The sequence below is a fragment of the Lynx canadensis genome, chromosome D3 (genome assembly GCF_007474595.2).
Source record: "Lynx canadensis isolate LIC74 chromosome D3, mLynCan4.pri.v2, whole genome shotgun sequence".
In the NCBI taxonomy this organism is placed as follows: domain Eukaryota; kingdom Metazoa; phylum Chordata; class Mammalia; order Carnivora; family Felidae; genus Lynx; species Lynx canadensis.
In genome coordinates this window covers 14939365-14960873 of record NC_044314.2, presented here as the reverse complement: position 1 = coordinate 14960873, position 21509 = coordinate 14939365, and the positions used below count along the sequence as shown (strand labels likewise).

Here is a 21509-nt window from a genome sequence, read left to right as displayed (position 1 = left end):
GCCAAGCCATTAAGCAGGGAGCCCAACAAACACTAGTTATTGTTCACTGAAGGCTGTTTTGTCTGTGTATATTATGCCTATTCTGCCCATAATAGGTGAGAATATTATGGTTAGAGAAAGGAAAACCACCTACATAATTCACTAGTGTGTCCCAATGTCCCCATTTTCCATCTGTACCTACACCTTTAATCTGTTCTCCTGCCTCCTGAAAACTGGCCCAGCGTCCCATCCAGAGCAGGGAATGCTACCGCTGCCGCAATTCAGTAGCTTCTGCTTTGGGAAATCGGAGGGGGGGTTCCACTGCTGAGGGAGGCTTCTCTGAGGAGAGCTTGCGGTGCTTCTGCTCAGTGTGTCACCAGGCAGTACCATCAGGGTTCTGTCAGTTACTTCTATCGCTCCATCTCCTACACTGTCTGTGACATTTGCTGTGGCGCTGTAGCTGAGTGTAGAAAGCTGGCGCATCATAGAGACCGGGGGCTGCCTCGGCACTGTGCCTACCGCTTGGAGAGCCGCCACCAGGGTTATGGCTCTGTGGGCTGAATGGCTGACTGAAGAAAAGACTGTCATGAGCCAACCAGTACTTTTTTCCAAAGACAAATTCAACGCTTAAAATAGTGAACTTTAAAACTACATCACTAATTACACCTAGAAAAGAAACGCTCCAATTAATTTTAAGTGAAATTTTTAGGCGTTGTTCTTTATTAAGAAGCCAATAGTTTGCTATCATGGCTTAATCTATCTTCAAGAAGAGAGAAGGCCGTGTTCCCTTAAAGAATTTCCTACGTTCCATGTGCAGTAAGGCGGAATGGTGTGGTGGTTAGCAGGAACCGGAAACCAAACTGCCCAGGCTTGATTTCAATCTTGAGCAAGTGACTTACCCAATCCAAGCCTCAGTTTCCCTACCTATAAAATCAAGACACTGTACCTACCTCTTAGGGATACTGTAAGTATTAAATGAGCTAATATATGTAAGGTGTATAAAGCAGTGCCTGGCTACAGTAAGTGTTCATTAAGTAGGGTCAGAAGCAGAGAAAGGCATTAATGTACTTCCTTAAATTTCCCAACTCTTGGAGAATTATAACTGAAAGGATTCCAACTTCTCCAGCCCTTAGTGGTCACCTTTCCCTTTAATTCATAATCTCTGAACAGCCATTCTGAATTCCTACAGAAAAAAAATACGTCTTTGGAAGAAAACATTTTACCAAATAATACATATACATGACATAATACATACATACATATGTATGTGTGTGTGCATATATACATATCTACACCCTTGTACATATTTGAAACAGTTTTACCCTCAATATTTACCCTCATAGCAGTCTGGCATGCATATGTTCTATTTCATTTTCTTTCAATGCTAGTCTGAAAAACAATGCACTAGAGAAACTTATCACTCCCATCAAAATGGCAGTTCCCCAGTTTCCACAACTTTAAGATATACACTGTAATCGCTGAGAACTCTAAATAGAATTCTGAACCCAATATATTACAGTAGTTTTATATGTACATATATAAACATATATGTGCTACCTTTGCAAATTATTAGCTGTTTAACTGTATGAAAGTGACTTAACTTCTCTTAGTTTTCTTTTCTGCTAATTGAGAGAATACCTACCTCCTAGAGATTTTATAAGAATTTTAAAAGAAGCTATAAAATATCTGGTATTCCATAAATGGCAGCTATTATAATTACTCACCATTACCAAGGACTACACAGATTCTCAAGAATGGTTCTCAGTCATGGCGACATATTATGGAGGGTTTTAAACGTACAGATGTCTGAATCTCCCTCCACACTAACTGAATCTCCCAAAATGGAGACCACATGAAAGAACACAAAGGGTCAGACTGCCAAATCAGGTTCAACAGGAATTATGGAGTACCCAGGTAAATAATAATTCAAAGGATACAGACAATAGCAAACTATGAGGCAAGCATTCTGTCCTTAGAGAAGTCTGAAACCGTCAGGTAAATATCCTTCTTTTCCTGTGTAAGGATGAATTCTGGTCCACACTGAACATGAAAGATAAAAGCAATGAAGTGCACTGCCTGAACAAGAATGGAGCCATTTGGGTTATGGAACATCTGCTTTGTATATACCATTAATTATATAACTCACATGATATTTTCTAACAAGTTGTGCCCCATAAATTCATAAATTCCAAGTTTATTTACATGATGCAACCTAGTCAAACCTCGTTCGCCCTACTAAAAATACTGCATGAATAAGGGCTCTCTAGCTATTAAATACTATTACTGTGTATGTCAGCAGATTAGTCATTAGCATGTTTACAAAGGACCTAATGCAAAATCCTTCCTTCTCGATAGGTGATACTAATTATAGGGACTGGAAACACTAACTATAACTTTTCCAGTTCCAATCTAGCATTTCAAAAACTTAAATAAATAAAATTCATTTTGAACAAAGACATGCAGAGATTGATACTCAGAATGTCCCAAAAGCCTTAGGGCAGTATTAAGATTTAAAAAGCTGAAATGGATCTTTAATTGGCTTAAAACTGCCCTAAGCCTTGGTACCCTGTTTTATTTCAACTTATGAATGAGAAAATTCAAGCAGTAATACTTTGTTGTTGGTTTTTTATGGGTTTTTTTTTGGGGGGGGGTGTTGGTGGGGGATTGTATCTGGACATGATAAAAACAGCAAATGCAGTCTTCCAAGTGTCCGTAACTCAGAACTCATTGCACCATGTTTCACATAGTATGCACTCAGTTCTCTCATGAAATATGCTGTAGTATATTTATCCAAATAAAGCAACGCATTTAATCTGTGTTTTTGCAGATATTCCATTGACAGAAGCAGTGACCCTGGAAGATTCTTCTATGTTGACATTACAACAGGTGCCCTGATGACCGCAAGACCCCTTGATCGGGAGGAGTTTTCTTGGCATAATATCACTGTCCTTGCTATGGAAATGAGTAAGTAACACAATAAATTGCTCTCCATAATGTGACAAAATATAAGCATTGTAGAATGTAGACATTTCTAGAGCTTGTTGGAACAAGCATTACATTCTTTATGGGAAGAGACAGAAATTATGGTTTATACAAGTAAGTGAATGCATTTAGTTCAAATACTTACTGAGTATCTCCGATATACCTAGTCCTGTGCTAGAGATTAAAAACTAAATAAATAAAAAATAAAAAATAAAAAAGCAAGACACTACACAAAAGCAATACCAAAAATAGCATCCTTAAATCAAGGAGCTAGACTTCTATATGAAGAAAGGGACAATTCCTGAGAAACCTAAAAGGCTTTGAATCCTTAATAAGACTGGAATGCACACAAATAGTATGGTCGGGGGCAAGAATTCCTGTCCCCTTCAAGGGTCCTTACAGCTGGACTAAGAATCAAATTGACATGAGACAGATTAACAAGAGAAAATCTAATTTAAGAGGTGTATATACAGGGAATCCACACAAACATAAAAATTCCAAAGACAGGCACAATGAACTATACCTGTCATTCTGAACTACGGAGAAGGGAGTAGGAGTTTGGAATTTCAAAGGAAAGGAATGCACTTTACAGGACTATAAGAAGAGCAAATGTTTAGTAATCAGAGGCTAGCCCGACCATACAGATGGGTCACTCAAATAAAATCTGTTGAGAACCCTTATTCTGGGAAAAGTTCCCAATTTAGATTCTTCTCTGTGGGTTAAGGGAGGGACAAAAGTCTGTTTTGAACCCACAGGGCTTCAAGTCCTTCAGCTCAAAATAATCCACATGCAAGAGTGGCACATGGGTAGGGGGGGAAGGGGGTTGTTGTCCTTAAGTATAAAATATTATCACTGGATGAAAGGCAGCATTTATAACATATCACCCTTACTATGCACATACATACACACAAACATGGATACAAAAATTTGAGACATCTTGCACTAAAAGGCAGATTTATGGGGCACCTGAGGCATCTGACTCTTGATCTTGGCTCAGGTCATGATCTCACAGTTCATGAGTTCGATTCCTGCATCAGGCTCTGTGCTGACAGCACGGAGCCCACTTGGGATTCTCTCTCTCATGCTCTCTCTCCCCTTCCCCCACTCATGCTCGCTCACTCTCAAAAATAAACATTAAAGAAAGTAATAAAAGGCAGATTTATGAACATAAATGTAAAAATGGAAAACTACTAAAAACTAGATTAACATTTTGGTGATGGTAAAAGTTCAGGGAAATGCAGACCATGAGGTACTGGCAGAATTATGTACAGCCATTCAGAGAGGCAAATGGGCAATTACGTTTTGAATTAAGATTATCAAAAATATTCACTGTCTTTTTCCTCAAGAATTCTACTTATAATAACCCTCTTAAAGAAATAATCATAGATACCAACAAAAATCCATGCACCAAATGTCTACCGCAGTGTTATTTTAACATAGGAGGGAAAGTGGGAATGACCTAAAAGTCTAATAATACAAGTCTAAGTAAATTGTTATAACCACACAGTAAAACGAGATTATCAGCAGATATTAATATACATGTCTTCAAAGCATATTTCAATGACACAGGATAATACTTCCCTAAAAGTTCTAAATCCAACTTTTTAATTTTGCTTCATTGCAGTCTATGCAATGTGTGTGTATGTTTCCATACTTTCGGACACATATGTAACATTACATATATAATGGATACAGCCGGTGGTGGGGTTGTAGATCATATCTACCCTGATTTTTTTTTTTGTATTTTCATGATTCCTTCTATAAACAAGTACCATGGTTATAATGGAAAAAAATTTAAGTATGTCAGCACTTTTGGTAAATAGGCAATAGAAATATTTAAGGGGAAAATATAGCAGAGCATAGGTATTTGGGGGAAAGAAAGGAAAAAAAAAGAATAAGGCATTCTGAGATTTCATAAAACTATTTAGGAAGAATAATTTATGTCTCTTATAATTTCTATTTTGTCTTCCTGGGATGTGGCCAAAACAAAAAAGGACAGCAGGGACATTCCTGGGGCTGTGAAATTGTCCTTGTGTGCCATTGCCAAGCAAAAGACAGACCAAAAAGACACACTCCCCCGTGAGTGATTGTGAGTAACTTCTCCTGCCCCGGCTAAAGATACAGATTCGGTGTGTGTTTGATCCTGAAATATCTCCTTAGTCCCTAAGCAGAAATAAATGTGCAGTGTTATCTGGACTCCCGCGAATAGCTTGAAACCTTCTGAAATATAATTCGATGATTATTCCATAGGAACTGATTACTCCACAGGAATCAAGCCAAGAATGCCACAGAGTATACATCCAATTAGAAATGGGCTGTTTTCAAGCCCAGAATACAGAACTCACCTGTCTTTAATTCCAGAACCTGAAGCGTGAGCCTCTTTTTAAGACGCATTTTACATACCCGCCACCCCTCGGAGTCAGACTCTTCTCCTCAACCTCCTGACGTCACACGCTCTCTCAGACACACCCCTTGTTTGCCCAGGCGCCTACGTTCTGACCGCACTCTTACTAGGCAGCACACACACCCTGCATTTATCTTGCCATCTTCACGTTCTTTACTCATTCCTTTAAAAAGACGGACTGACAAGGTGAAAACCTATTCCAGCAAAGAGCCCCCTTCTTGGACTGCTGACCCCTCACCTTTGGTCTTCTTTGTGTTCTCTTTAGACAACCCTTCCCAGGTTGGAAGTGTTTCCGTCACAATCAAAGTCTTAGATGTGAATGACAATGCTCCAGAATTCCCCAGATTCTATGAAGCTTTTGTATGTGAAAATGCCAAAGCAGGGCAGGTAAGGCAGTCTGTGTGGTGTGTATGTTGGTTAACCTCCAACAAATAAAAAGAACCATTACTGGGGCGCCTGGGTGGCTCGGTCGGTTAAGCGTCCGACTTCGGCTCAGGTCATGATCTCACGGTCCGTGAGTTCGAGCCCCGCGTCGGGCTCTGTGCTGACTGCTCAGAGCCTGGAGCCTGTTTCAGATTCTGTGTCTCCCTCTCTCTCTGCCCCTCCCCTGTTCATGCTTTGTCTCTCTCTGTCTCAAAAATAAATAAATGTTAAAAAAAATTAAAAAAAAAAAAAGAACCATTACAGATAACCAAATGTGCCCTCAAAGAAATTAAGACTCCAGAAACTAGCAGTTTACAAGAGTCCCCAACTTCTGTGCATCATGCCACAACAGTTTGTTAGGAAAAGCATGTGGAGCCCCCAATGCGTTTTATGACCTAAACAATGCTTTGATGGTAGCCTGATTCACAGGCTGGCCTGAACTTATCTACCCATCTTGTGACTCAACAGTATAGTACCGACTACAGGAATATGTGCTCTGGGTCCTGGGAGCGAGGGACCATGAAGACCAGAAGAGTCCTCTTTTCCTCAGTTGAGCACTAACAGCTGAAAATATCTGCAGTAGGGAAGGTTTATTCTTATATCTTTCCATCTCCCTTTCTTAACTTCCGACAACGGGCACCTTGTTGGGGGACTGCCTGCCCTATTCTCAGAATGCTTTGTTACCTAGAATACCTACACTCTCTCTCCTCCCTCAATTAAAACACCATTTTCTTAATGTTGTTCATGTCACGTAAATTTTGAGAGGAAAGGAACTGAAGGAACAAGCTTCTACCAATTTGAGACAGCCATAGTTCTATAATCTGTAGAGACATATTTGTACCTTCTTTTATAATATGCTTTCAAAGGTAAATGAATAATTTGGTTGATCAAATTCCAAGTGGTGTAACTGAGAAACATCCAGAACTCTGCTTGGAGTAGCCATGTAGTCATGCGTGCAATGGGCTACTGCCCACCCTGTGCCCACCCTTCTGTACCTCAGAGCACAGGCCATGGCCCTGCTTCCGTAAGATGCTTTCTTGTCTACCTATAACCCAACAGACCCCCTAATAGTCCTAATTTCTTCTTCCAAAGTATATTCTCTGGTCCTGTGGATTCTGGTGGTGAGGCAAATGGGTCAGTATAGTTTTAATATGAAACTTATGAGGCTATGAAGCACATATCTACACGGCAAGGACTCATGCTTTGGTACTTCAGGTCTTCTGGCTGAAATGCAGATTTTGCTTTCACTTCTACACCTGGAAAGTGGCACCTTGCTGCACAAACTGACGAGTGTGTACAACCAAAACTGCTATCGGCGTCCATACTCACCAAAGATTGAGCCCACACGTCTCCACCATTCTCACTCAAAAGTGATTCACATTCTCCACAGGGGAAAAAAATGCCCTATAATGATTCTGATCTAAATCATCTCATCCACTGTTTCTTAAAACTCAGTGTAATGGTCTATAGCACTCCTAAGAACTTTTTTTCAACAAGTCTAGGATAATTTTACTTCCACATATATTGAATTTCTAGGAAGACTTGAAACATTACACAGCTAATAAAAGTTACAATGCTGACTTTACAGTGTAACAAATGATCTGTGTTATTATAAGTAAAGAGAGAAAATATCAAAACTACCTGTATACGCTCGCTCGCTCGCAGTTATATAAAGTTATGACTACATGTGAACAAAGACTGGTGGAGGCAGGATACAAAAACATCAAGTTACTGTGCTGTGGTAATTGAGTTTTGAGTGAGAAGGTCTGGACCTTGATTTTAATAATTTCTTTTATATTATAATATAAAAATTTCATATATAGCCTATGAAGTATAATATATAAAATTGTATTGTATAAAATTTTACCATGACAAATGTATAATACACGACAAAGCTAATTACTAATCTCTATTATAAAGAACGTGACTAGCAGCACAGCAAATTAACCTCTTCTCCCCCAGGAAATGATGTACTGACCTTCTTAAAGGTCTTCAGAATAGAAGTTATATTCTGACAGCTCAATAGCACTTCAACTACCTCTCTTATTTTTGGAGCACACACGTGTATCTCCCATTTCTACATTTCTAAATACATCTTTTAATGGCCTGTTAGTCCTTTGAAACCCAATTTAGTTGTGACTTCAAGTTCAGGTCATGAGCCACAAGTCTGTCATATTTATCATCTTTAGCCCAAGACACTGAAAGTCCTACCCCTTGATTTTGGCTCTGGGACATGTTTTGAAGATTTTTCCAAAGCACACAGCTCGGTAGGCATGTCTGGCGTATAAAGAACCAGGCCTTCTTGTGTTAGAGGCATCGGGTAGTCGTCAGCTGTGTGTTCGCCGAGGCGGGATATGTGCTTTCCTCCTCGCAAGCAGCCAGGAAGGAGGCCCACAAAGAAATCAGACAACATGCCTGATGCTGGCTAAAGGCAGAATGAAACCAGCTAGGCAGAATATTGCATGGCAAGTGGGGCTGAGAAGGAAATCTGACCCGTCAGGATAGTGGAGGGCAGGAGAGCAGGCCACTATGTTCCCAATTGCTACAGATAACCAAATTTGCCACCAAAGAAATTTAGCCTCCAGAAACTAACCCAGCAAGGCAGTGTCTTTGCTCACTCATTCTTTAAAAGCCCAATCATGGACCAGTCCTATACCTCAGGGCCCTCATCTCACCAATATATTTATGATTTCACAGGTCAGATATTCTGAAATGATTTACCCAACTATGTTTGCCAAATTATATATAATCAACCATTTATAACATTCAGTAAGAGGTATGTTTTGTTTAAAAAGAGAGAGAGAGAGATTCTGTCTTTATGTGTTTGGCACTGTGGGAAAGATGGAAAATACAGGATTTGTCTCAGTAGGGATAGGGTGGTAGGGTGGCCCTCATATGTGAGCAGAACTGACACTAGGCTATGCCATGGGGCAAGTTCATCTCTCAGTGCTCAATCAACCTCTCTCCTTTATGCAACTCCATTCCTTCAACCTTTAGGTTCAAAAGAGGCCAGCTGCCAGTTGGGTTTGCAGGAGGCGTATCCAAAAGTGGAGTTCTGGTATAAGATGTTTATTAAGGAATGCCCTTGGGACCAATGCCTATAGAAGAGGACGACTTTGCAGGACTAGGCAAAATGAGAAGTCCAGCTGTGATGCAGACCCACTAACAAGGCTTGCATGACTTCAAAGAGCTCTAGAACTAGTTTGCCCAAGTTTAGACGGGATGGTCAGGCTTTTACACTACTACATCAGTCATTTGCCGTAGGCTTCCCCGGAAGGATGTGGTAAGTGTGGGTAGGTGACTCTCAGCAAATGAGACAATCCTCAAAGAGACTGACAAATCTGGGGCATCAAATCCTTCACTGAAGGGGGATCTGAACAACGCAGTGTCCACCAGAAGGCCCCCAGCTGGGAGCCTCCCTCTCTTGTTATTTAACCTTCGGTATACTGAGGGGTAGCATTACGTCCCTTAATTTACAGACGAAGAAATATAGACTAATAAGCAAGCCGACCTGGGCCCGCCAACTGACCCTCGATGCTCTGGTTTCTACCCTGGCAGAGAAGCATAACCAGTTTTAAACAGCAGGAAGGTCAAGTCTACAGGTTCAGGCCCAAGACGGGTGGGAGGTATCTGTGGCATTGGTTGGTAGAGGAAACACATAGGAAGGTGACCATCCATTCAACACTTTTTTCTATATCTCTCCCAGTTGGCCTGCTGCTTTTTCAATCCCATATTCTGCACTGCTTTCTTTAGTAGCTTTTTTACCATGGACTTTATAACCCTCCTAGCAACATACTACTTTGAAAAGCACTATGGAAAAGGCAAAGTTTAGGCCAAAGAGCTCAAAAGAAAGCCATCCCTTCTTTTGTTCTCCTCACCCTCAAACCCTGCTTCTGACGCCAGTCTGTTCCACATATCCCACCCGAGATCTTGGGCTCTCCACGTTTCCTAGCTCCCCTTCCAGCCAACCAAAAGCAACTGCCCTGTGACCCATCCCCTCCCAGCTGTGTTCCATTAACCTGACACAGTAGATGTTGACGTGTCTATTTCTCTTCTAGGTATTGGTCATTTTTCAATAGAGGCTTCTCAAAGATAGCAATTTGACCCCGAAATATTAACCCAAATGGTGAGGTTAAGTAGGTGAAGTAGAAGAATGGAAAACAGAAACAAGCAGGGCCTTGTGGCATCCCACGGTGTTCTTATCCAGTCTTCTCTTCAGACTGCTTAAAAACACTGGTGTTGGTGTGAGAATTTGTTATGCTGATGCCTAACCCCTGAAGTATTCAGGTAACATTCACCATGTGCCAAATATGTACTCAGGCCCAATAATAAAGACCAAAATTCAATCTTGAGTGGTGTGATGCCATGGAGAGTTTCCAGGTAAGTTTTAGGATGCCTTTCTCATTAGGTAAAACAATCCACTATCGGATTTTAGGGCTTGGGATCTCACGGGGTCCTGACGATTTTTCTTCTGACTCTGACTCACATGATTCCATGTCACCCCCTCAGCTGATCCAGACAGTGAGTGCCGTGGACCTAGACGACCCACACAGTGGTCAGCACTTCTACTACAGCTTGGCTCCCGAGGCTGCTAACAACCCCAACTTCACCATTCGGGACAACCAAGGTAACCAGGTGGATAGGTGGCCACCAATGCTCTTCTAGCTTGGGCTGGAGACTTCTGTTTACCATGCAAACAGTGTCACGCCAAAGGTCACCTGCTCTTTAGCAGCAGCAAAGACATTAATGCTCATTTGCAGTGTCTTTTAAAGTTTTGTTTCAAAACATCAAAGAAAAAAAGAATGTCCTCTGCTGATTCTGAAACTTTCAGTTAGTTGACAAATGTTTGAGAGCTGCCTCTGTGTGAGACACTGTGCCAGGCACACAGGCAAAAGCCTTCCTTCTTTCCCACAGATAACAGCCATGTGTGTATGTTCTATAACTATGGGGGAAATCTGAGAAAGATAGAAATTGAACTAGACAAAGAGAGAAACCTGAGGGAACATGTCTGGGCAAGCATCAAAGGGGATGACAGTAAAGAGCTCCCAGAACAAAAGGGAGACAAAGCCTAAGATAACAAAGGACAAATATAGGATCACAAAGAGTAGTCTGAGCACTGAAACAACTTTATTACTTTAGAATGGTTTTAAAAAGAAAGAGTCAGGTGGGGTTTCCTATTCTAGAAACCATTCCCCACTACAACTTAGCTGGAACGGAATTCTAGACCCCTCTTTTCCAGTAAGCACTTTGATCAGCTAGGAAATTTGTAAACCTAGCACATTCTTCATCGGGCACAGGTGGGAAAAGGAGGGGCTTCTGTTCCCCAGCCAGATGATTTTCAAAGGAGATCAGAAAAAAAAATCTTAAACTGTCAAGTGAACTCCTTCTGTTACTAACTCTGCTACTTTCTGTCTGACCTTGCAGAGAGAGATCGTCACTTCTCTGGGCTCTACTAGCCTCATTTTTATTCCAATTATAAAATATTAATTGTCACTGTATAACAATCTAAACAAAGGGTAACAAAAAGTCATGACTAGGCCTGCCTGGTCTTAGTCTCAAACACCAATTATTTGAGACTTAAAGTATTAATTCCACCCCCCATCATATTCTGCCATTAAAACTTAAGACTATTAAACCTGTTTTCTTTTACGTGGAAAATGTTCCTCCAAGTCTTTCCTTTAACCTTCTACATGTTATCATAAAATCACTCTAACAATTCTGGAAGGAAGGGTAATATAAATCATAACAACAGAAGTACTACAATTAAACATCCCAACATTTTTATTGGATCAAAGTTTGAAGTATTCATTTATCTGCTTCACAGGGAAATCCTTCCTACAAAAAGTGATTTTAGCCCCCTTAGGACTGGTTTTACAGCAGAAACCCTGGGGTTGGGAGGATGATACACTGTTTCTCCAAATTTTCAGTGAAATGTCACTCTGTTCTTTCACTCTATTTGTCAGATTCAGTACGGAACAATATGCAGCAAAATGCTGCAACTTTCTTAAAGATGACTTTGGACACCAATTCATGGAGCCAATACTTTAAAAAGAAAAGCCACTAGAACATGATGACTATAAAAGAAATGACTCATTACTTGGAAGGTTTTCCAAAATGAAAGTCAGCACATCTTCAATAGAAAGAACGAACTCTTAATTTCCTCATAACAGTTATCCCATGAGTACCTTTTACTAAGGCTCATGAAAAATTGAACATCTGATTTGGTGGATCCGCTGTCAGGACTCCAACTCTCGTGCCCTACACATGATATCCTTTTATAAACACAACAAGCACTACCTCAAGTAGCGCCTTTTTAATCCCCAAAGCATTATTAAGAGGACTGTGTGTGTATAACAATTTGCAGTTTCAAACGTATTTTCCCATACTTTGCTTTATTTGATATTTTTAATAATCTTCTAAGGTTTCAAGGAAGTTACTAATCCCTCCGATTCTCACTGTCTCATTTGATAGATAAGAAAGCAAATGGCTCAAGATTTGAAACCGAGTAGGCTAAGTGTATTTCACTGGTGTGAAGTGTATTTTCCTGGAGTCAGAGAAAGACAGAAATCGTATGTTTTTACTCATATGTGGAACTTGAGAAACTTAACAGAAGACCATGGAGGAAGGGAAGGGGAAAAAATAGTTACAGACAGAGGAAGAGGGAGGTAAACCATGAGAGACCCTTAAATACAGAGAACAAACTAAGAGTTGATGGGGGGGAATGGGGGAAGAGGGAAAAATCGATGATGGGCATTGAGGAGGGCCCTTGTTGGGATGAGCACCGAGTGTTGTATGTAAGCGATGAATCATGGGAATCTACCCCAAAACCAAGACCACACTGTATACACTATATGTCAGCCAACTTGACAATAAATTATGTTACAAACAAAATAATAAACTAAGTAAGCATTTAGAGTAGAACTAGAATTTGGGAAAGGTTTCAGAAAAAAAAAATGTTTTGTGTCACCTCGGAAACAAATATTGCTTCCAAATGGGTTACTAAAGCCCTAATTATCATGTTCAACAAAATCTTCACAAGTGGCTACTATATGCCAGACCCCTTCTAAGACTAGACTTAGCAACACAATGCTCTGATCTTTTTTATTTAACTGTAAATAATTCTAAGATCAAGAAACATGTTGTGTAAGTAGGCATGATATAATACTTTTATGAAATTCATCTCTGGTCAAGCTTTCTACAAGTCTTACAACCTAGCCTTGATTAAACTGAAAAATAAAAAACAAAACAGAATTCTGTGTGAAAAAAAAAACTTGGTTTCTGGAAACACAAAATTAACACTGTGAAAAAGAATTAGTAATACTTAGCTACAAAATCTGGACAAACAGAAAAGTAGGGAGGCTGTAGAGTAGACAGAGATACTAATTAATCCTCAGGTTGGCAACGAGTTGCTATATTCCTCCACTGAGAAGGAAATAAAAGAGGAAAGGGGCCTGTACCAAAGCAGGAAGGGATTTCCACTGGCTGGATAATTTTCTAGAGTTAGTATCACTAAACTAAATTAGTAGTTACACAGCACAATAGAAGAAATGTTTATGTGGAGTCAGAGAGACCAGAGTTCAAATCCCAGCTCTGCTACTAAGTAACTTTGAACAAATTATATAATCTCTCTAGGCCTTAACCCATCCACTGTAAAAGGGTCAGATTATCACTATCTCATCAAATGTGAAAATTAAATGAGATACTGCGCATAAAGACTAAGTATTTGCACATGAGCACTCAGTAAACCGTAACTGCTACCATGAAAAGGCAAGGCAAGGAGGAAGTGAAAGAGCTAACGAAGGATAATGTGTTCATCAGAATAGGCTAGCCTATGCTGCAGCAACAAATGACACCAAACTTTCAGTGGCTTAACACAACTAAAGTTAATTTCTTGCTCACATGAGGCTGATCGTGGGTGTGAGCAACGAGGACAGCTGTCCACGTAGCTCAGTGTCCCAGGCTGCCTGGATCTCCACCTTAAACGTTCTTGCATAACGCCACGCCAAGGCAAGAGAACACAGAGACACACATACCACCTGCTACGTGCTTCTACCTGGAAGTGACAGCAATCACTTTCGCCCATTTATCGTTGTCAAAAGCAAATCCTGTAGACGTGCCAAAATTTAAGAGGGTAGAAAAATATAATCCTTCATTATGTCCAAGAAGGGAAAGAGAACCAGAAATATTGGTATTAATAATGTTCACTTTGGTCAGGCTCTCAGAAGTTTTTGTGTAGTTCTAGACTCTTCCCGGTGAAATGTAAAACACATCCAGAGGACCATCCACGTCGATATTAGCTTTGAAAGTCACTGCCTACATGTCCTACCACATCTCTCAAACTTTTCTTCTACTGAAAATGATCTGAACTTTGCAAAAAAAGACATGACTTACGATGCAAACCCACTCGAGGAAACGTGAAAACACAGATTAAAAAAATAAAAGATCCCAAAACACTACATTAGGCAAATATAAATATAAATACACACACTTACACACACCACCTTTGTGGAAACACATCAAATAATTTTGCTAATCCCCTTTAAAACCGGAGGAAAAAAACTAATATTGCTGACCAGGTACGAATTTTCACCACATTCATATTGTGTAAACTCAGACCACCAAGAAGGGGGGAGATAACAGGGTGTATCGATCATGTGATTAGGGGATTTCAAGTAAGCTTCTGCTAAATGAGCAGGTTCTTCAGAAAGCACAGGAGGAGGTGGTGACTGCGTTTCAGAGACATAAAAGAAAATAGCAGAAGACGTGAATTCCAGCCAAAATGGCAAAAATAAGCAATCTGCCACAGCCAAGAAGGCTCGTCAGCGTTCTTTTCCTGGAGGCACGAAGCAGCCCTGTGGCCTTGGAAACCTGCTGAGCGGGAACAAACAGGGACCACAAGTGGCCAATGATTGTTCATTTATATCAAGCTTTCACAGGAACATTTCAGTTAGATCTGAAGTCTAACAGTTCGCCCTGGGCACTTAATGTCACAAAGGGTAAAACAGACTCTCAAAAAGGGTTTCTCTCCTAGGCCTCAGGGTTTTGCCTAGAAGCAAGCAAAAATCCAATGTGTCTGAATTCAAACGCTGATCCACACAAACCAGGAGTGGCTGCAGCTAAATGCCTCCAGGAAATGTGCGACCGTCCCTCTCTGCCCATCCCACATCCCATCCCTGCGCTCTTGCTTTCCTCAACCCAAGAAGTTCATTCACTCGTCGGTTCTTCCATTTTCTTCTTTCCTCCCATTATCCCTCTCCCCATTTTTCAATCCTGGAATCCCTGTCTTCTTCAGATAACACTGCCCGGATTCTCACCAGGAGGTCTGGCTTCCGGCAGCAGGAGCAGAGTGTGTTTTACCTGCCCATCCTGATAGCAGACAGCGGGCAGCCGGTACTGAGCAGCACGGGCACGCTGACCATCCAGGTGTGCGGCTGTGACGACGACGGCCACGTCCTGTCCTGCAGCCCCGAGGCCTACATGCTCCCGGTCAGTTTGAGCCGGGGCGCCCTCATCGCCATCCTGGCCTGCATCTTCGTCCTCCTAGGTGAGCAAGCGGCTCCCTTCTATTCTGTGGGGTCCCGCAAGTGCCTGTTTCGCCATCGTTCTAACACAGCTGTTCAGACCCGGTCTTCTACACCAGGCTTGGTGAAAAGGTGACAGAGGGAGGCCGGGAAAAAAGAAAGAAACCAAAGATGGTCCCTTCCTTCAAGGAACGCATGGCCTCTTTGGCCGGATCAAAGCACATCTGTTTCTCTGCATCTACTCTGGGCCAGGATACCTTTCCATGTGCTGGGATTGATAAAACACACATGTCTGTCTTCACAAAGCTTACTTCAGAACAAAGCAAGCTCATTTTGACACCACAAAATCAACATGACAATTTGGGGCGGGATACAAGAAACCCCTCTTCTAACCCCTTCGTTTCAAATAAATAGAAGCTAAATCACAAAAGGATAGTGATGGGCCCAAGGCCAATTGTCAGAGGCAGAGCCAGAAGCGAAATGCAGCCCAACCCTACACTGTGTATCTCTGTATCTGGGCCGTAAAGGCTCTTCTCCTAAATGTTCATTCTCAACTTCTGGAGGCGGTGTTACAGAGAAGAGGGACAGGGTATCCCGAGGGGACAGGAGACAAGGGTAGGTGTCATTTTAAACAAGGTGGTCAGGGGCCCCTGGATGGCTCAGTCTGTTAAGCGTCAGACTCTTGATTTCAGCTCAGGTCAGGATCTCACGGTTCATGGGTTCGAGTTCCACACGGCGTTCTGCGCTGAAAGCGCAGAGCCTGCTGGGGATTCTCTCTCTCCCTCTCTCTGCTCCTCCCCCACACACACATGCTTTCTCTCTCTCTCTCTCTCCTTCTCAAAATAAATAAACTTCAAACAAGGTGGTCAGGGCGGGCCTCACTGTAAAGGAGACCTTTGAGCGGAGACCTGAAAGAAGTGACAGAGTGAACCCCAAGGGCGTCTGGGAGAACAAGCTCTCCGGGGGCATTAGCACCCCTCCGAGGCACTGCGGCCATCTAAGGGGGAGCAGAGACTACACAGGGCCCACGGGGCCGGTGTGCCACTGCTGCTGAAATACAAAGATGCAACGACAGGCTAGTGGGAGAGCACCAGCGAGACAGAACCCTTTATTCCTTCCTCCTCTCAAATCATACAGTGAGGCTGCCACCCACCTCCCTTGCGTATCAGGCGACTGGAGCAATTCTTTTTCAACTCAACACTCAAAAACAAACAACAAAACACCTAAACTAACTCTGGAAACCACAAAAGCATCTGTACATATATCCCAACTCTTCTGATTGAATTACTTCATTGCACACATGTTTTGCTTAGAAAAAAAGCAGACACAGAAGAGAGTAGTAATATTCAGCGTGAAAGAACTGCTAGCATTCTATGAGGAAAAAGAGTACAGCCCTGCGGATTTAAGTGAGAATAGACATTCAGAAATCCACATAACCCCTTGATCCCAGGTTTACCTATACACCACGAGACTCAGACCAGAGAAAGAAGGTTCTACGGCAAAATATCAGCACCTGTTTGAATTTCTAGGTCAGTCTATGGAATATGCTTCTCACAAAACATTTACAAATACAACATGTGGTTTGATTGTGTTGTTTTAGTTCAGTGCTATATGAAGGGAGAAGTAATATAAATAACTAACCTTTCTAAGTCCTCAGATCCCTGGATCAGAGAGAACTGTTTGGTTTCTGCTCCCTGTCTGCATTGACAAATAACACCTTCCTGCAATTCCTTGATTGTCCGTAAGATGGCATTGGGAGTCCTTGAGTGCAGAACAGGATAACCTACAAGAGGCCTTTGAAGGAACCTGCTCCTAGGAGAAATTTCCAAACTGGCTGTCCCTACTTCTATGTTTGGAAAATGTCTGCATTATAAGTTCACCCTTGCCCACAAAGAGTAGAAAAAGCCATCATTACGGAAAGATTGATTTCAAAAGACTGGCACAGAGAGGCTCTCAAGCTAGAAATGGTGTGCAAGGAGCAATTTATATTGTGCTTCCCAAGCCCATTATGCCTTACCTTTTGAATTGTACGGAATAAATAGACAGCTTTCAGGAGCTAAACTGAGCAGAGCTATGCAACTTTATTTACAATCCTCACAGTTTTAGGCACTCTTATTTCTAAGAATGCACATCCTAAATTAAGTATAATTCATAAAACTAAGATTCAATTGCAGTGGATCTGTCAACAAAATACACTTTGTGGACAATTAAATAAATATAATTTTGACTTTAAAGGATTTTTTTTCATGTCTCCAGTATGTATCTACTTCCTAGAAAATCTCATAGGCCCTTTGGACTGTGCCTATAATACTTAAAGAAAAAAACACCCCTAGAACGGACTCTCTTCTGTCCGGGAAGCCTTTCAGTTGAATAGGACCATGTTTCCCAGAATCTGATTTTCGGGGCATTATCCAATACTTGTTATTTAAATCAGATCACCTAAAAAATAAGATATTTTACCTATTTTGTAAGATATATGTAAGATTTCTATACAACAAATACAAGATGGACCAGGTCTATAAGCTGCCTAATTCTCTATCTTCAGAATTCTTTCCAGAAGGTATTCAAAGACTTTTCTAATTTTGCTTCCTAGCATTTTCTAAACTACCACACTAGCATCCCAATGTAATCTATGTGAAGGTTTTCCAGTCCCCTAGGAAGAATTACTTGGCCCTGCTTCCGTATTCTCTTTGAAACACTTAGAACCCTCTGATAGGCCTTATCACTGCCTGACTTGCATTAACCATCAGTGCCCACAACCTCCTTAGATTACAAGTTTTAAGAGCAAAAATCATCAGTGTTGTTTCTCTTTTGCTTTGCACAGTGCCTAAAACAATATTTGAGTTTAGTAACCGTTTACTGAACCCCACAAACAGAGCATGTTCACACAGAATCCCATTTATCCAGCCTGCATCCATCCAGATCACGCCCCAGCCTCCCACACCCAGTTTAAGCCCCTACTTGTTTAGGGCCTTGTTAGTCCACTTCTCTGAAATCACACAATCCGGTAGTCCATGAGCTATATTCCAGCACACACAGAAAACACACGAGAATATATCACTGTTTCCTGGGTGTGCATTCTGTCACCCAAGCTATTTGGGAAAATATTAGGTACGAACATTATTAAATGCAATTTACGGAAAGCACCTTCTACACTCAAATTTTTTAAATCGTTACTGTGAATTTTTTTGTCAGTTCATAATCTTACTGGGCATACAACCAAATTCCACTTTTGTCCCCCTTGGTAAACTGCAGTTTTATTTTGCAATGTTGTCAAGCTGTTACTGTTCACAAGCTGCAACAAAGCGTATCGGGGGAAAAAAAAATCAATAGCAGTTCTACGGCTAAAACCTCAACACACTTCCTGGAAAACATTTTCAGTCACAGAGATAAACAGTTCAATGGGATTATCTCTCTCTCTCTCCCCTTTAAACCCCAGGGAACACATCCTGGAAAAAAATACGTTTGTTGGGATAAAATTTTATCCAAATCTGCAAGGGCACATCTAACAGCGTGGTGCTTCTTTGAGAACATGATGAATTATATAAAATGTCACTGCTCATTCCCTCCCTTCCACGAACATCACTGGAGCCAGAGTCCCCACCACCGCCTTAATGGAAGGCTGTCTAAAGAATCAGAGTTTATTGGAAAACAGCCGTCACTTATACTTGTTTTTTGAAAGAGGTATAAAAAGACTAAGACTTGGATTCATACTTAGCCTATGTCTACATGCATACGTATTAGTGTATGATATTTACACGGCAGGATCCTATTTACATACTAATGTTAAAAAAAAAAAAAGCCGTATTCCACCTACATAATAAGATCTCCACGTTATAATCTGAGAAATGTATACTGTCCTGATCCCTGGCATAGACTCTATGGCGGGCCACAAGGCTCTGTGCTTAGTTAATGGGATTGTATTTTGGGTGGCTGGCTGGACACATACCCCCACACGATTTCGAAGCAATAAGCTAATGCAACGAGACTTTATATACAACTTCTCCTAAGTGGACCGCTTGGAAAAAATAGAAGGCTTCGTGTGCCTACACAACCTGCCCTACAGAACGGGTGAGAACGAGGCCGACCCTGTGGTTTAACGTATCCAAACGCGGTCCCTGAGCTCACGGCCCAAAGAACTCTCCCGGTACCTGTGGTCAATCATGAATATTTCAAGTCACGGCACACACACCCAGGTCTCCCGGGTAAATATCCTGTCGTCTTTGTTTCCGGCAGTGCTGGTGCTGCTCATTTTGTCCATGAGGAGGCACCGGAAACAGCCGTACATCATCGACGACGAGGAGAACATCCACGAGAACATCGTCCGCTACGACGACGAGGGCGGCGGCGAGGAAGACACCGAGGCCTTCGACATCGCGGCCATGTGGAACCCGCGGGAGGCGCAGGGGGGAGGCGCCCCCAAGACGCGGCAGGACATGCTGCCCGAGATCGAGAGCCTCTCCCGCTACGTGCCTCAGACGTGCGCCGTGAGCAGCACGGTCCACAGCTACGTGCTGGCCAAGCTCTACGAGGCCGACATGGACCTGTGGGCCCCGCCCTTCGACTCCCTCCAGACGTACATGTTCGAGGGGGACGGCTCCGTGGCCGGGTCGCTGAGCTCCCTGCAGTCGGCCACGTCGGACTCGGAGCAGAGCTTCGACTTCCTGACGGACTGGGGGCCCCGCTTCCGGAAGCTGGCGGAGCTCTACGGGGCGTCGGAGGGGCCCGCGCCCCTGTGGTGACGGAAGCCGGGAGGCAGGCGCGCGTCCAAACCCAGACGTTCTCGGTGGACGCTCGCCGCGGGCGCCGCCAACCGCACGAGCAATACTGTGCTGGAGAGCGAGAAGGGGGTGAGCGGCGAAGAGAGCTCTCTCTGGATCAGCTTTACTTGGTTACCTTAAGTTAAGTAATCAAAAGGAAACACAGGAAGAGGGGGGCAGTAACTCCAATTACCTTTCTTTTCTTTTTCCTTTTTTCGTTTCAATTTTTTGTGACACTGTCTGCCAGGGCTTGGAGCCCAAGGTTAAGTTCTGGCGAGCTTGGCTTTTCTCTGCCACGCGCCAAGGCCTTGGTCCCTTGGCCACCGCTAAGAGTTTCTGGTCTTACATACACAGGTGGCGAGTGAAAGAAAGTCTGACTCCTCATATCCTTTTCTTTGTCTTTCTTCCTCCCTTTAAAAAAAAAAATCTTCTTTTATTCTCCATTTAAGAGTTTTGCTGGCTCATCAAACCGCACAAACCAACCCACACAAAAGAACACTGAAAACTTGTTATTCGGTGAAATTAACCTACTTGTCCTGGGATGGATGGCATTTCTTTTAACCCTTTTGAGACAAGGTTAAGGCAAATCGGCCTTGCATGATGGGTGGGTGGGGGATGGGAGAAGGAAGAGGCATTGACTTTGTGCTCAAGTTTAACGGCTGAACCAAGAGTTGTTGGCATTAGGATGGCTCCAACTCCATCAAGTTAGAGTGCCCTGTTCTCTCGGCTCTTTAACGGTGCCCCTGCAAAATTGTTCAGAACGAAACCAGAAAATCTGCCTCTTTTGCACTGTAGATGTCTCTTCCATGTGCCAAATGTGAAGATTAGATGCTACAAATGAAAGCCAAATAAAAAGAAGTATCTGATAAAAGCATGGGTTAGAGGGCTTTCCTAATCTGTGTGAGGTCAATCCAAGGGATGTTTACATACTGTAGATAACCTACTTGAACAAAAATCAGTATTATAGAGAATAAATGGATGTAAGAAAATTACATGTATAAGTTTTGTATATTTGTTAATAATTTTGGTAATAAATATGATGTACTGCATCTCAGTACCCTAGCGCTTCTTTTAATAAAAGCTAAATAGAAGGGAAAGTCTATGGCACATTTGTTTAATTGCTGAGCCCAAAGGAGGCTTTGTGATCTTGACCTAGCCTCAGGTTCCCGGGGCTGGAGCTGATTCATAAGGCAAAGGTAGCAGCAAAGAAGTATGAGGCTATGCATCCCTTTTCAGTCACTGATCATATGAACGTTGTGGTTCCTACCGTTAAGCTTTTCATGAACACTCTTCATTCCCCCATCTCTGGAAAGAGTAAAGGATGATTTGGTAACATCAATGATATAATGGTGAATTTTGCCCGTATTTTTCATTTTGTGAGAGGGTTTTACACATAGCCACCAAGGAGGCACGCCACTATGCTACTTTTACCACTGTTCT

General features: G+C 42.1%; 1 protein-coding gene across 1 annotated transcript in view; it reads left to right on the top strand.

The window, feature by feature from the left end:
* CDH20 (cadherin 20) overlaps positions 1-21160 on the top strand; it is a 51366-nt gene extending 30206 nt beyond the window's left edge. The window contains exons 7-11 of the mRNA XM_032595442.1: positions 2807-2943; positions 5631-5752; positions 10298-10415; positions 15081-15332; positions 19546-21160. Coding sequence (XP_032451333.1) covers positions 2807-2943; positions 5631-5752; positions 10298-10415; positions 15081-15332; positions 19546-20051 — 1135 coding nt within the window. The 3' untranslated portion in view covers positions 20052-21160. The remainder of the gene's footprint in view (positions 1-2806; positions 2944-5630; positions 5753-10297; positions 10416-15080; positions 15333-19545) is intronic.
* The last annotated feature ends 349 nt before the right edge of the window (positions 21161-21509 follow it).